Genomic DNA, 13277 nt, shown 5'->3' with positions numbered 1-13277 from the left:
TCACTCTACGTTAGGTTCATATTAATGCAAAGAGATTTGACAAACCTAAATAATTCATTTCCAAAAGTTTTATGTAACCATTTCTATAGACAAAATAATAAAAACATATACTATCAATTTGTAAAATTCTATCTTTATACAAAAAATTTACCAGAATTTGGTGACAATAATCAGCACCTGCATATAGACTCCCTCCCTCTCAAATGGACATATTGAGGTCAATCCGAGGCTTCTTTCCGGTGCCGGAGGCGCCACCGGAAACCGGCAACGGCACATCGCCGTTGCATCGGGGGCATTTCGGGTTACTCTTCGAGATCAACACGTACATCAAGCAACGGGGGCACCCGGCGGCAATCGGAATAGAGGACTTATCTTCGCAATCAAGATTGCGACGATCGTCTTTGGTCGACGAACAAGAATTCAAGGTCGGCGAAGATGACTTGGAGGTCGATCGGGATCGCTTTTTTGCAGACGCTTTCTCGGCCCTTTCGAGAGCCGACTTCACTTTGTCGAGAGTGCAGACGCTCTCGAAATTTGACGGTGTGGACGATGCCCCCGACGATAGAGAAGACAGCTGCAAGTCGAGGCTGGAGTCGTTGAAAAGGTTTAGAGTCGGCCTCGATGTCGCCGGAGGGAAATTGAGGTCTTGCAAATTGACACCTGGCGTTGTCTCGCCGCATTGCGGCGGATTGTTCTTGTCGGAAGTCGATATGTCGCGCCGTTGGATATAAACCTTTCCCGACTGCAGGCAAATAACAACAGATGTAAGCAATTGAAACATTCTAAAGAAATTTTGAAACAATTTCTTCTATGAATTTTAAAATTGAAAGTTTGGGTCAGTAAATAGATCTTAATCTGTAATCAAGCATTCATGGCCGTCAAGCACAGAAAATCAGGGGAAAAATATCATATCATCAATGTGTAATAACTGAGGAAATAAATTGGGGGCGTTAAACGAGTGGTGAATGATCATTAATTGTCGAATAATTGCAGCAGAATTGAAGAACACAATCGTATCATCAAGAGCATCACCACCAAATCGAGATTGAATACAGCAGATTCAAACAACAACAGGTGAAGAAATAATCGAAAATTCTTTTGAATCTCAAAAATTGAAAAAAAGAAAAAACCTAAAAATTAATATCAACGATGAAGCAAAGGGATTCATGAACCAATACCTTCAAGTCCAGGCGCTTTTCCCAGCCACAAGGAACCTGAAGGTCCAGGTCCAACTCCTGAGAATCAACGGCGCAGCATCCGCCGAGCAAGTCTCGGGTGATCGGAGCCGTCGATTCCGCCGCCTCGTTCGCATCGCCGCCGGTCATCAATCTCACAAGAGAACTCACATCCGCAGCCATAGCAGAAACAATCAGCGAAGAACAACCGAAATCACAAAAATCAAAAAACGATTGCGAAATTTGGGTTATCCGAATATATATAAGGAAGAAGGAAGATATGGCTAAGCTGAAAACTAATTGCGAGGATTCTGTATTCTCTATCTCGTCGACGGCAAATTAGAGAGAGAGAGAGAGAGAGATTGAGAGAGCATTAAATCGATAAATTTGGGGATGAGATTGTGTACGAGGGGTGGAGGGGCCGCCAGTTATGGAGGCAATGAATGCAGCGAGCGAGGCAGAACACAAAAGGACAGCTGTGTAATAATGCTCCGCGCACAAATACAAAGACCTTTTTGGCTTCCATAGATGCCTTCATTAATGCTGCTGTAAATCACTGTTTCCTCCTCCTCCTCACACTTCTCTCCATTTTGGATTTTTTTTCTCTCTTAATTGATGCATTCATTGCCCCCTTTGTTTTCTCACATTAATGGCTGCCAGACTTCAGTTGAAAGACTGATGGCGTGTTTGTTTGTAATTTGGGTTTTTCTTTTTTTTTTTTTTTTTTTTTGCCTTTTAGATTTTGAGTTTTTCAATCAAATTCTTCCCAATATAGGAAATATTGTACTGCTGACTTCGTCTGAATCATTAATTAATTAAATTAATTTTATTTTAATTTGTTAAAAATTAAACTACTTCCTCTTATCCTATTTATTTTTTGGTACATCTCATAAGATGATTTTTTTCTATATTTGGTATATTTATCAATCTTATAAATAGATACACTCAAAACTTCTTAATGATAAATAAATAAATATATATTTTTATTTATTTGTATTATATAAAATTTTATTGACTATAAAATGATATCCATATTTCATATATTTTATTCACATACAATTATAAAAATAGTTAAAATATCAACAATACTATCCATATAAAAAATAATAAAATAACTTATTTTATTATTAATAACTTAATAACCTACCCTATTTAAAATACCGTATCATTGACAAAATCTTTAGCAGGATGGAGGAAATACCATATAAAATAAAAATTATTAGAATATAGTATACATAAAATAAAAATTATTAAATCAACTTTATTAATATAATATAAAGATAATGATATTTGTCTAATATATTATAAATTTAAAAAATATTTATAATATTAAACAAATGGTATAATTACTGAAAAAATAATACTTGGATCCAAACCAAAATATATAGACTGTTATGGATGGAGAGTATAATATACAATTTTTCAAAAATAAATCTGTATATAACTATTATTATTATTATTATTTTTTGGCAAAAAAACACACTGCACATTTTTTAGTAATTATATTTTTCATTTTTTTTATAATCGTATTTCACGACTAATTTTAAACGTGTTTTTCTCAGAAAATTAATAATATTTCATAAGTGAATATTAAAATACTCGAATTTATACAAATTAAATGTATCTTATTAAAAAATAGTAACATGTTTTTATTATAATTTTTTTAAAAAAAATATTTTTAAAACAATTTTTATAAAAGACAAACAAACACCGCTAAGGCAATGTTTGGCAGATTCGTGGCAGTTGTTTCCCCTGTGCACACGGAATTACGATTTTACCCCTGGATAGAGTCGTCTTTATTTAGCCTTTCCGTGCCTATAGTTAATTATGCGTATTTATTTATATTTATTGTTATTATAAATAAAGGAGTTTTGGAAATACAATTAATCGATACAATTATGAATCAGCTGTATTTAATTTTATGAAATTTTCGCCTGATTATTTCTATATAAGTACCGTATTCAATAATTTAAAATAAATTGAAATTTTAAATGCTAATGTGCCCTACACCTCTGATAATTAAATGGCAGCTAGTGTAATAATACTATAGTATCATCGTAATAATACTAACTTTTATTACTATTATTATTATTATTATTATTATTATTATTATTATTATTATTATTATTGTGGTTGCGAAAATTGAATAAACGTGATGGTTATATTTATGGAGAAATAAATGACCATTTATGGTGGCAATAACTATGCGTATATTTCCGAATTTATTAATTGAGCAAATCAGCATAAATTATTATTAGGAAAGTATTCTTAAATTTTTATTTATTAATGATTCATATTTATTCTTCCACACAAGAAATTCAAAATATATGTTCGGTTACATGTTAGAACACCGGATATTAGGACATTGTTTTATTTTGATTTAAAATATATTTTAAATAATATTTTAATTTAATTATTTGATTGTAATTTTAAATTAAAATCAATATTGTGCAATTTTTTTATTGTTTTTGTTCTTTGTTTAAAAGAATAGTACAATAAGTGACGGTGAGACAACAAGATTAATATTTTATCGGTTAATAAAAGTATATAATATGTTATGATATTTCTATTCTTAAAAGTACAAATGAAATTTATATTTTGTAAAAATTATAGGTACTTTAGTTTTTAAATAAGATTATTTTAGTATAATTCAAAAATACCTTTTTAGTATGTAATATTTAATCTATTTAAGTCGATACGAGAATTAATATAAATAAATATTTTATTGAAAATATCGAAGAAGTAAATAAGTAATTAATAGTGTTTTTGGAAATTAGTTAGTATTATAAGGAATGAAAGAGAACAAATATAATAAATTTAATATTATGTGTTGTATAGGGGTGGGCAAAAAAATCGAACCGAATCGTCGAATCGTTGAACCGAATTGAATCGAATCGAATTTTCGGTTAACCGAGCAAATTCGGTTCGAATACAAATACTGTATATTTGATATTTGTTCGGTTCGGTTCGATTTCGGTTTTTTATATTTTTTTCGGTTCGGTTAACCGAACCGAATATGTTTATGTATTTATAATATTATATTTTAAAATTTATATTAATAATTATATACGGTTCGGTTTCGGTTCAGATATTTGAAATATTTGCAAATATTTTTTATTTAATTAGAATTTTATTTTATTTTTTATATTTTTTCTTAATTTCGGTTCGGTTCGAGTTATTTGCAAATATTACAAATATTTTCGGTTCGAATACGATTCGCGATTTCGGGTATTTGTTCGGTTCGATTCGGTTATCAAATACCTGCATATTTGTAAATAACCGAACCGTGCCCACCCCTAGTGTTGTATATAAATATTGAATAAATGATAATAGTTAAATATTAATTTTTTTACTTTTTCAACTATAGTAACAAAATACATTTAGGGAAACGAACAAATAAATAAATAAATTTGCAAGAAGAAAATATATATATTTTAATTAAATGAATAAAAATAATAAAAATATATTGAATTAGAACAAAAAGAATACTATCTCCGTCCACCGCTAATTTATTTATTTGTATTTGGCGTCATTGTTTTTAACATTAAAAATATCATTATATTTGTATAATTTTTTGTACAAATATTATTACATTAGTATTATAAGACACCAATATAAGTATTTTTGTCATTTTTTTTATCTGTACTATATTTTGATATAATAATTAATATTCAAATATTAACATACAAAAAATAAATAAACAAATTGACGATTGACGGAGGTAGTAATATCTTTAAAAAATGATGATGAATAGGAAAGATTTAAGGATGCATTTAGCATAAGAATACAATTGCAGGTAACGCTAGTAGCTAATAAAATTCTAGAGAATATGAATCCAGTGAAAAAATAAAAATTGAATTTTTTTTAGTTGAAAAAAATTAAACAATCACCGAAATACGATAAATTAAATAATAAAAATATTATTGTATTTTTTTAATTATATTTCTAGTTTGATAATTTTTTTTTAATAATAGTAATTTAGCTATGATATTTTTAAGATTTAAATAATATAAAAAAAATTTAAAAAAAAACATAAAAATAAATTATAGAAATTAAACGTAAAATAAATAAAGACACACTACGCAATTTTATTTCGATGCACACAACAGAAAATAAATCTAGGGTATAGAACATTGTTTATTTGTTACTAATATTGAATTCTTCGTATCAATCAATTAAAAAATAATAAATATATATTGTTTTTTATATTCTTATTTGTGTGTACGAAACACCCTTAAGTGCAGACAAACTGAGACAGCATTGATCATTAATAAAGTGGGCCCATGGAATTTAATGCTGTTATACTATTATCGCTTTGATTACCTAGGTTGAATAGGCCAAATTGGTATGGTACTCATGTGATTAAAATGACTATGGGTATGTTTCTTTTAGTCTATTTTTTTCAAATTTTATTATTTTGACTTTGTGTTTTATTTTATTTTATTTTTTTTCCACAAAATATCACATCAAATATTATTTTTATATCCAACACAAATCAATTTTTTTTTTTTTCAAATTCATCAAAAGAAATTGTTTTTTTAGTAACCAAACATAGTATTTTTATTATTTGAATTATGTATTTTTTTAAAAAAAAAAACTATTTTTTATCTTATAAAATATGGCGAATCATGTGTGGCAGGTGACTTGTGGCATCGGAGGGTCTGAACCTATGACCTTAGATTACAAATCCAACTCCTATATCACCATACCATCACTTTTAGGACTAGTGTGTTAATTTCATTTATTTATTTTTATTTTTTTATGACGTGGGAACCCGCACCCGCTGTCCGAAAGTGTTTACTGGGTAAACCCCGACCGAACCTAATACCCTGCAAACCAGGCCTCATACGAAAGATACACTAGGCGAACCACGTGTGGCACGTGGATCTGAGGCGTTGAAGGTTTGATTATATGAGTATTGTGTTAGCTTAACGGCCTTCTTAAATTAATATTCTTTCCCTTCCATTTATCGTGTTTATTTTTTTATTTTTGTCTGTCCAATTTATTATGTGATTTTTTTTACAAAAAAATTATACACTTTAATTTTATTTAAATTTATAAATTTATAAATTTAAAATTTTAATTAAATTAATTAATTATTTTAATTTTAAATTATTTTTATTATAAAATAATTATTTCAACTAATATATTTTTAATTAATTATTAATTATATTTATCATAAATTTTATTGTATACTAAAAGAGACACTACTAAAAGAGACACAATAGCCGGAGAGAAAGAGTATAATATTGACGCGTATTTCTATTATAAATGAAATACCACCCAAAATATTTTTATATTATATTAAAATATATATAAAAATCTATTCATTCAAAATACTACATTGTTAGTAAATACACATTTAATTATACAAATATTATGAAAATAAATAATGTGAAATGTCTTAAATATATAAAATATTATTTGAATAAATTAAATAAATTGTATCAGCAATATACAATACTCCAATATTTCACATTAAATTCTTAATATATGCTACATATATTTCTCATACTTTATGTGTTCCCAAAGAATTTTAAAAAATATATAATTAGTAAAATATAATTATCTTATAATATAACAAATTATAAATTAAAATATATCATTAGTTTAATTAAAATTAAAAATTTAAAAATAAGATTAAAATATGTAATAATTTTTTAAACAAACACAACAAAAATATACTTCTTTCGTCCCAATTTTAAATACAATTTTTAATATTTTAGTTTCTCTAATTTCAAAATATTTTTTTTTATATTTTATATAAAGTAATCGTACACTAATAAATGATACTTTTTACATAAAATAAAAAAAATTGTAAAAACCTATTTACACATTTTCATTAATTAATAAAATAATACTATTATTTTTTAATTTATTATAAAATTTCAAATAACACAAACAGTAATATGAACACATGGGACCCAGAGAATAATATTCATCGAAAAATAATTATTGAACAAACAAACCAAAAATATTACTTGCAATAATTAATTGAGGAAGCTACAACCCTTGTTCTTGTTAGCAATTTTCTTCCTCAAAGCATCTCTCAGTCCTTCCACTTCTTCCCATCTCTCAAACTTTGCCATCATTTTCGAGTAAACAACATACGCTGAGTCGTCCGCCGGCGCCGCCTCCCGGAGCAGTCCGGCGGCTTTCTTTCCGATCCGCAAATCGCCGCCGATCGTTTCGCAAGCTGTGAGAAGCGTTCGCCAAACGACGTCGTTCGGCGCCACCGGCATCGCTTCGATAAATGCTTCAGCCTCGTCGAGCCTCCCGCAACGACCGAGTAGATTCACAACACACACGCAATGCTTCACATCGACCGCGACGCCGTACTTCTCCGTCATCGACGCAAAATACGCAATCCCGTCTTCGACGAGGCCTCCGTAGCTGCATGCCGACAAAATCGCTACGAAAGTGACGTGATCGGGCCCGACGCCGTGCCGCGACATTTCGTCGAAGGCTTCTTTAGCTTCGTCGACGCAGCCGTGCCTCGCTAATGCGGAAATCAATACGTTCCACGACAATCGACATCGGTTTTTAGGCTCCGGAAGCATCTTCCGAACCCCGTCGAGATCTCCGCACTTGTTGTACATGTCCATTGCCGCGTTCGCAACGAAACGGTATCGGTCGAACCCGAGTTTGACGGCGAACGCTTGAAGCTGCTGGCCTTGGTCCAAATTAGCCAAATTTGCCGATGCGGCGAGGGCCGTCGAAAGGCTGAACTTATCGAAACCCACGTCGGCAGTTTGCATTTCGCGGAGAAGCTTCAAAGCCTCGTCGTAACGACCATTGTTCGCCGTCGCTGTAGCCATAGCATTCCAAGTTTCCGCAGACGCTGTTCTTCTGGACATCGACGAATAGAATATCATCCTGCTCGAATCGAGATCACCGCATTTTCCGTACATCGTGATTAGCGAGTTCCTCACATACTCGTCGGATTCAAATCCGGATAAAACGACGTGCGCGTGGACGGCCATCCCCTGCATCGCATCGCCGCAAGATTCAAGAACATGTATCAGAGACAAGCAGTCGCGATTTATTCGACAACTCCTCATCGCGTTAAAGATTTTCATCGCCTCGTCGACTTTGTTGTTCTTGGCATAGACTCCGAGCAGGGCATTCCAAGTAACCAATTCCTTTTCCGGCATGTTCCGGAAGACCTTCTCGACTTCTCGACTCATCCGGCACTTACCATACATGGTAACTAATGCATTCCCGACAACCATATTTTCGCAAAGCCCGGACGTGATCGTAAGTGCGTGCACAATTTTTCCTTTGTTGATAAATCCAGCATCGGCGCAGCAAGACACAGCGGTAGCAAAAGTAATGAAGTTCGGTACGTTCTTCGCGCGAAGAAGTTCGCCCAAAACCCTCAACGCGTCGACGAATTTGCCTCCCGAGACGTAGCCGGCCATCATTGAATTCCAAGTGACCAAATCCTTCTCGGGTAAATTCGAAAACAATTTCTCCGCATCTCCAGATCCCCCCGTCGTAAAATACATACTAATAAGAGCGTTAGCTACGCTTATATCAAGCTCGACGCCTGTTTTCACGGCTAAACAATGAATCCCTTTTCCCCAATTCAAAGCATTCGCAATCGACAACAACGTTGAGAACACGCTCGCGTCTACATCTCCATGATCGCAGCGCATTACACGAAAATATCTAAGCGAATCCTCAAACAGTCCGTTGCGAGCAAAGGCCATAACCATCGAGCTGCACAGCATCGGATCATCGCATCCGTCCATCTCATCAAACATATAAACAGCACTTTCCAACCAGCCGAGACTACCGAATCCTGATATAAGAGAATTCGCGACAACCACATCTTTCTCAAGGCCCGACTTGATAACAAGACCAAGCGTTTGAATAACCGAAAATTCATCGTCTCCGCAGCAACTAATGACTGTTTTAAACGTTTTCCGATCACAACGTACACCTTCTACCCTCATCTGCTGGAACAAATCGAAAACCTCACCGAACAACCCCGCCGCTGCGTAATTATCCATCAAAGCAGTCCAGGCAACCACATTGCAACAAGGCATGCCTTCAAACAACATTCGAGCATCCGAAAGAAGTCCGAAGCTACCGTAGAATTGTAACAGAGAAGTTCCTACGTAAACATCACAAACCATAGCATTCTTCAGAACTAAACCATGGATTTGAAGGCCTTCGAAGAACGTACACCCCGATCTACTAACTGCAGCCAACAATGTAGGGATATTGAATTCATTCAACCCGAATCCACCATCCCTCATCCTAACAAACAGCCCAAACGCATCTGTATGAAACCCTAATTTGACGTATCCAGCCATCATGTTGTTCCACGAAGCTTCATTTCTGTCGGGCATTCCGTCGAACACCTTCTTCGCATACTCAATGTTCCCCAAATTCGAATACATGTTAATCAATGTATTGAGGTGGAATATACATACTCGATTCCATCCCTTCAACCCCACCGCGTGCATTGCTTTTCCAACCACTTCTTCCCTGATCAGCGAAAAGCCTTTTTGCATAAATCCAGAAATTTCTGGGCGCGAGTGAGCTGCAATACATTGCAGTATGTTGATTGTCGGATCTCTTCTGCATTTCGACGGTGAGGAATCTGAGAAAACAGTGGAAAATAATCGGAATTTCCGATCAATCTTGACCGCCGGCAGCCTCCCTTTCCAAGCCTGCATACAAACCCAATTACAGATCATAATCAATTTCCACCATTTTTATATTTTAAACACCCCTCACATTTTCAATGAATAATAATCAATTACAAAAACCAAAAATATCATACCAACAAGCTCTCGTAGCTCAGTTGGTTAGAGCACCCGTTTAGTAAGCGGGAGGTCTTGAGTTCGACTCTCAACGAGAGCAATTGAAATAATTTTATTTTATAATCTTTTTTTTTCATCTTTTTAGCTTCTTCTTCGTGTGAAAATCCATACAGCAAAAGGAAGAAACACAGTCATTAAAACTTATAAATTCTTACCATTACTCAATCAGTCAACAATTGCAAGAATACTTCAGCACAACGTGCTACTTTTGTTCCTCACGCTAAGCCAACTACAGGCCGGCTTCTTCCTAACATTGTTCGATTCCATCCTCACCCGGAGGCCCTCAACGTCGTGCCATCGTCCTGACGTCGCACAGAAGTTCGAATACAGAACGTACGCAGAGTCATCGGAGGGGTTTGCTTCGAGAAGCCGTCGAGCAGCTTTCTTTCCGAGCTCGACGTGTCCTCCGTGCATCCGGCAGGCTGCAAGAAGTGTTCGCCACACAAAATCGTTAGGCAGGACCGGCATTTTATTGATGAATTCTTCTGCCTCGGCGAGTCTCCCCGACCGCCCGAGAAGATCGACGATGCACACGCAATGTTCTACAGCAGCTGCCACGCCAAACTCGGACGTCATCGACGAGAAATACGCAAGACCGTCATCTACCAGCCCGCCGTGGCTACAAGCGGATAAAATTGCGACGAACGTGACGTGGTCTGGCTCCGCGCCGTGCGCCACCATTTCGTTGAACGTAACTTTTGCTCTCTCGAAGTATCCGTGCCTAGCAAACGCGGAGATCAATACGTTCCACGCTAATTTGGATCGATGTTTTTTACCCGGGAGAAGCTTCAATAGATCGTCGAGTTCTCCGCATTTCCCGTACATGTCCATCACAGCATTCGCGATGAAACGATAGCTTTCGAACCCGAGTTTGATTGCCAATCCATGAAGATGCTGCCCGTCTTCCAAAATCGTCAAATTTGCTGACGCGGAGAGCGCCGCAGAGAGACTGAACTGATCGAAACCAACTTCGGCGCGTTGCATATCCAAAAGAAGCTTCAATGACTCCTCCCACAGACCGTTTTGCGACTTCGCAGCAACCATAGCATTCCAAGTCGCAGGCGTCGGGTCGACTAGCGACAAAAATATGGACTCGCTCGAATCAAGATCGCCGCAGTTGGCGTACATCGAGATAAGAGAGTTCGTCACATATTCCTCAGATTCAAATCCCGTTGACACGATATGCGCGTGGAAAGGCATTCCGTACCTCGCAAGATTGCGCGGACAACAACAAGATCCGAGAACGTGTATCAATGTTATGTAGTTTGGATATATACCGGTCTCCCTCATCATCTTGTAAGCTTTCGTCGCCTCGTCTACATCCCCGTTTTCTGCGTAAGCGCCGATCATTGCGTTCCAAGTGACCAATTCTTTTACCGGCATACTCAGAAATACTTTTTTAGCTTCTTGTGTCGCACCGCACTTCCAGTACATAGTAACGAGTGCATTCCCGACCACGAGATCATCTTCGAGCCCAGAAGTTATTACGAGCAAATGTACCCTTTTCCCTTCGTCGAGATATTCAGCATTAGCGCAAGCAGACAATGCACTTGCAAACGAAACGAAATTTGCGATGAAGATGAGCTGTTTGAACACACTCAAAGCATCCATCGACTTGCCCATCGAAACATATCCGGCCATCATCGAATTCCACGAGATCAAATCCTTCTTCGGAAGGTTATAAAACAATAATTCGGCATCTTTATACCTTCCCGTCTTGAAATACATCGTGAGAAGAGTGTTTGAAACGCAGATGTCGGATTCCAATCCCATTTTCAACACCAAACTATGTATTCCTCCGCCCGACCTCGAATTTTCATCAGAATCGTCGTACGCAGATAACAGCGTCGAAAGTGTGCTTTCGTCTAATTGTCGATGATCAAGGCGCATCGAATGAAAACAGGTGAGTGTATCTTCAAACAGCCCGTTATGAGCGAACGCTGCGAGCATCGAGTTCCATGATATGGTGTCACGCTCATTCATTCGATCAAATATATCTCTGGCGATTTCCACTCTGCCGAAACTACCAAACGTCGATATAAGAGAATTCGCGACAGAGACATTGGTATCAAGCCCGGATTTAATAACATCGCCGAGCACTTGAAGAACCAAAAACTCATCATCAAGCGCGGCGCAAGAACTAATCACTGTAGTAAGGGTATTCTGATTACAAACCTCCCCCTCGGATCTCATTTTTCGGAATAAATCAACGACAACATCGAACAATCCAGCATCCGAATAGTTAACCATCAGAGAGGTCCAAGAAACCACATTTCTCTCCGGCAACAATTCGAAGAGCATATGAGCATCAAAAACATGTCCGTAACCACCGTAGAAATGCAAAAGCGAAGTCCCGACAAACACATCATACATCAAACCATTCTTCAAAGCTAAGCCATGGATTTGAATGCCTTCAAAGAACATACTCCCTGACCTTACAACTGCAGTTAATAAACTAGGGGTATTATATCCATTCAATCCGAATCCCGAGCTTTGCATCGAAACAAAAACTCTAAAAGCATCCAAATGCAACCCGGCCTTGACATATCCAGCGACCAAGTTGTTCCAAGAAGATTCGTTTCTCTCAGGCATTGTGTCGAACACTTGTCGGGCATACCTGACATTCCCGAATCTCGCATACATATTGACCAATGTGTTGGTGTGGAAGATACTCGATCGAATCCAGCTGCCTTTCAAGCACGCAGCGTGCACCGCTTTTCCTACGATCTCCCTGGTGATATCCGAAAAGCCTTTCTGAAAAAATACAGCAATTTCTGGGCAAGACGAGCTTCTTATAGTACACTGCAGCATTGTTTGGTTCCTGGATTCTCGTCTGCATTGGGCGAATGGTGAATTTGATAAATCAGTAGTCGAGAATGTGAACGACGAACGAATCCACCAATCTGCAAGCTTTCTCTTGCTCCTGCAAGCCAACATACAAAGAAGTCCTTTCTTTGAGTAAAAACAAGAGTGATCGATCGTAAGTGAAGTGTAGTCCGGTGGTAATCAAGACATATTTAGTGTGAACAAGGTTCAATTTCAGTTCTTTTGAAGTGGAGGTTGGTCTCAAATTAAAGAAAAAAATAAAATAAAAAATTGAACAATAAATTCCCCACTCATACAATTACATTGATTTCAGATATATATTCATAAAATTTACTGTCTTTTTTTTTTTTTTTCTTTATTAAATGTACCAAATATTGCTAGGCTAAAAAATCGAACGAACAAAATTTTCGATTAGCTGAACAAATTCGATACAATTTGAAGT

General features: G+C 35.8%; 3 protein-coding genes and 1 non-coding gene across 4 annotated transcripts; 1 reads left to right on the top strand and 3 right to left on the bottom strand.

Annotated features, from left to right (window-relative positions):
- Positions 1-53: 53 nt before the first annotated feature.
- On the bottom strand, positions 54-1792 carry LOC127249469 (uncharacterized). Its single transcript, XM_051272254.1, has 2 exons — positions 1179-1792; positions 54-742 (listed from the first exon to the last, which is right to left on the bottom strand). The coding sequence occupies exons 1-2, from the start codon at positions 1356-1358 to the stop codon at positions 200-202; spliced, it is 723 nt and encodes a 240-aa protein (XP_051128211.1). The 5' UTR covers positions 1359-1792; the 3' UTR covers positions 54-199.
- A 5320-nt stretch (positions 1793-7112) lies between these two features.
- LOC127249700 (putative pentatricopeptide repeat-containing protein At3g25970) lies at positions 7113-9862 on the bottom strand. Its single transcript, XM_051272632.1, has one exon. It carries the CDS (start codon positions 9860-9862, stop codon positions 7166-7168), a length of 2697 nt encoding a protein of 898 aa, XP_051128589.1. The 3' UTR covers positions 7113-7165.
- A 113-nt stretch (positions 9863-9975) lies between these two features.
- Positions 9976-10049, top strand: TRNAT-AGU (transfer RNA threonine (anticodon AGU)). Its single transcript has one exon. It is a non-coding gene; the product is annotated as a tRNA-Thr (tRNA).
- A 93-nt stretch (positions 10050-10142) lies between these two features.
- On the bottom strand, positions 10143-13082 carry LOC127249609 (pentatricopeptide repeat-containing protein At5g27110). Its single transcript, XM_051272506.1, has one exon. It carries the CDS (start codon positions 12944-12946, stop codon positions 10199-10201), a length of 2748 nt encoding a protein of 915 aa, XP_051128463.1. The 5' UTR covers positions 12947-13082; the 3' UTR covers positions 10143-10198.
- Between the last annotated feature and the right edge of the window lie 195 nt (positions 13083-13277).

This window comes from Andrographis paniculata, unplaced genomic scaffold (assembly GCF_009805555.1).
Source record: "Andrographis paniculata isolate CXL003 unplaced genomic scaffold, ASM980555v1 Contig36END, whole genome shotgun sequence".
Lineage (NCBI taxonomy): Eukaryota > Viridiplantae > Streptophyta > Magnoliopsida > Lamiales > Acanthaceae > Andrographis > Andrographis paniculata.
This window is presented reverse-complemented; position numbering and strand designations above follow the sequence as displayed.

Coding starts and splice junctions, on each gene's coding strand:
- LOC127249609 (XM_051272506.1), bottom strand. CDS start 12,946: ATGTTGGCTTGCAGGAGCAAGAGAAAGCTTGCAGATTGGTGGATTCGT.
- LOC127249469 (XM_051272254.1), bottom strand. CDS start 1,358: ATGGCTGCGGATGTGAGTTCTCTTGTGAGATTGATGACCGGCGGCGAT. Junction 743..1,178: donor AAAAGCGCCTGGACTTGAAG/GTATTGGTTCAT, acceptor ATTTGCCTGCAG/TCGGGAAAGGTTTATATCCA.
- LOC127249700 (XM_051272632.1), bottom strand. CDS start 9,862: ATGCAGGCTTGGAAAGGGAGGCTGCCGGCGGTCAAGATTGATCGGAAA.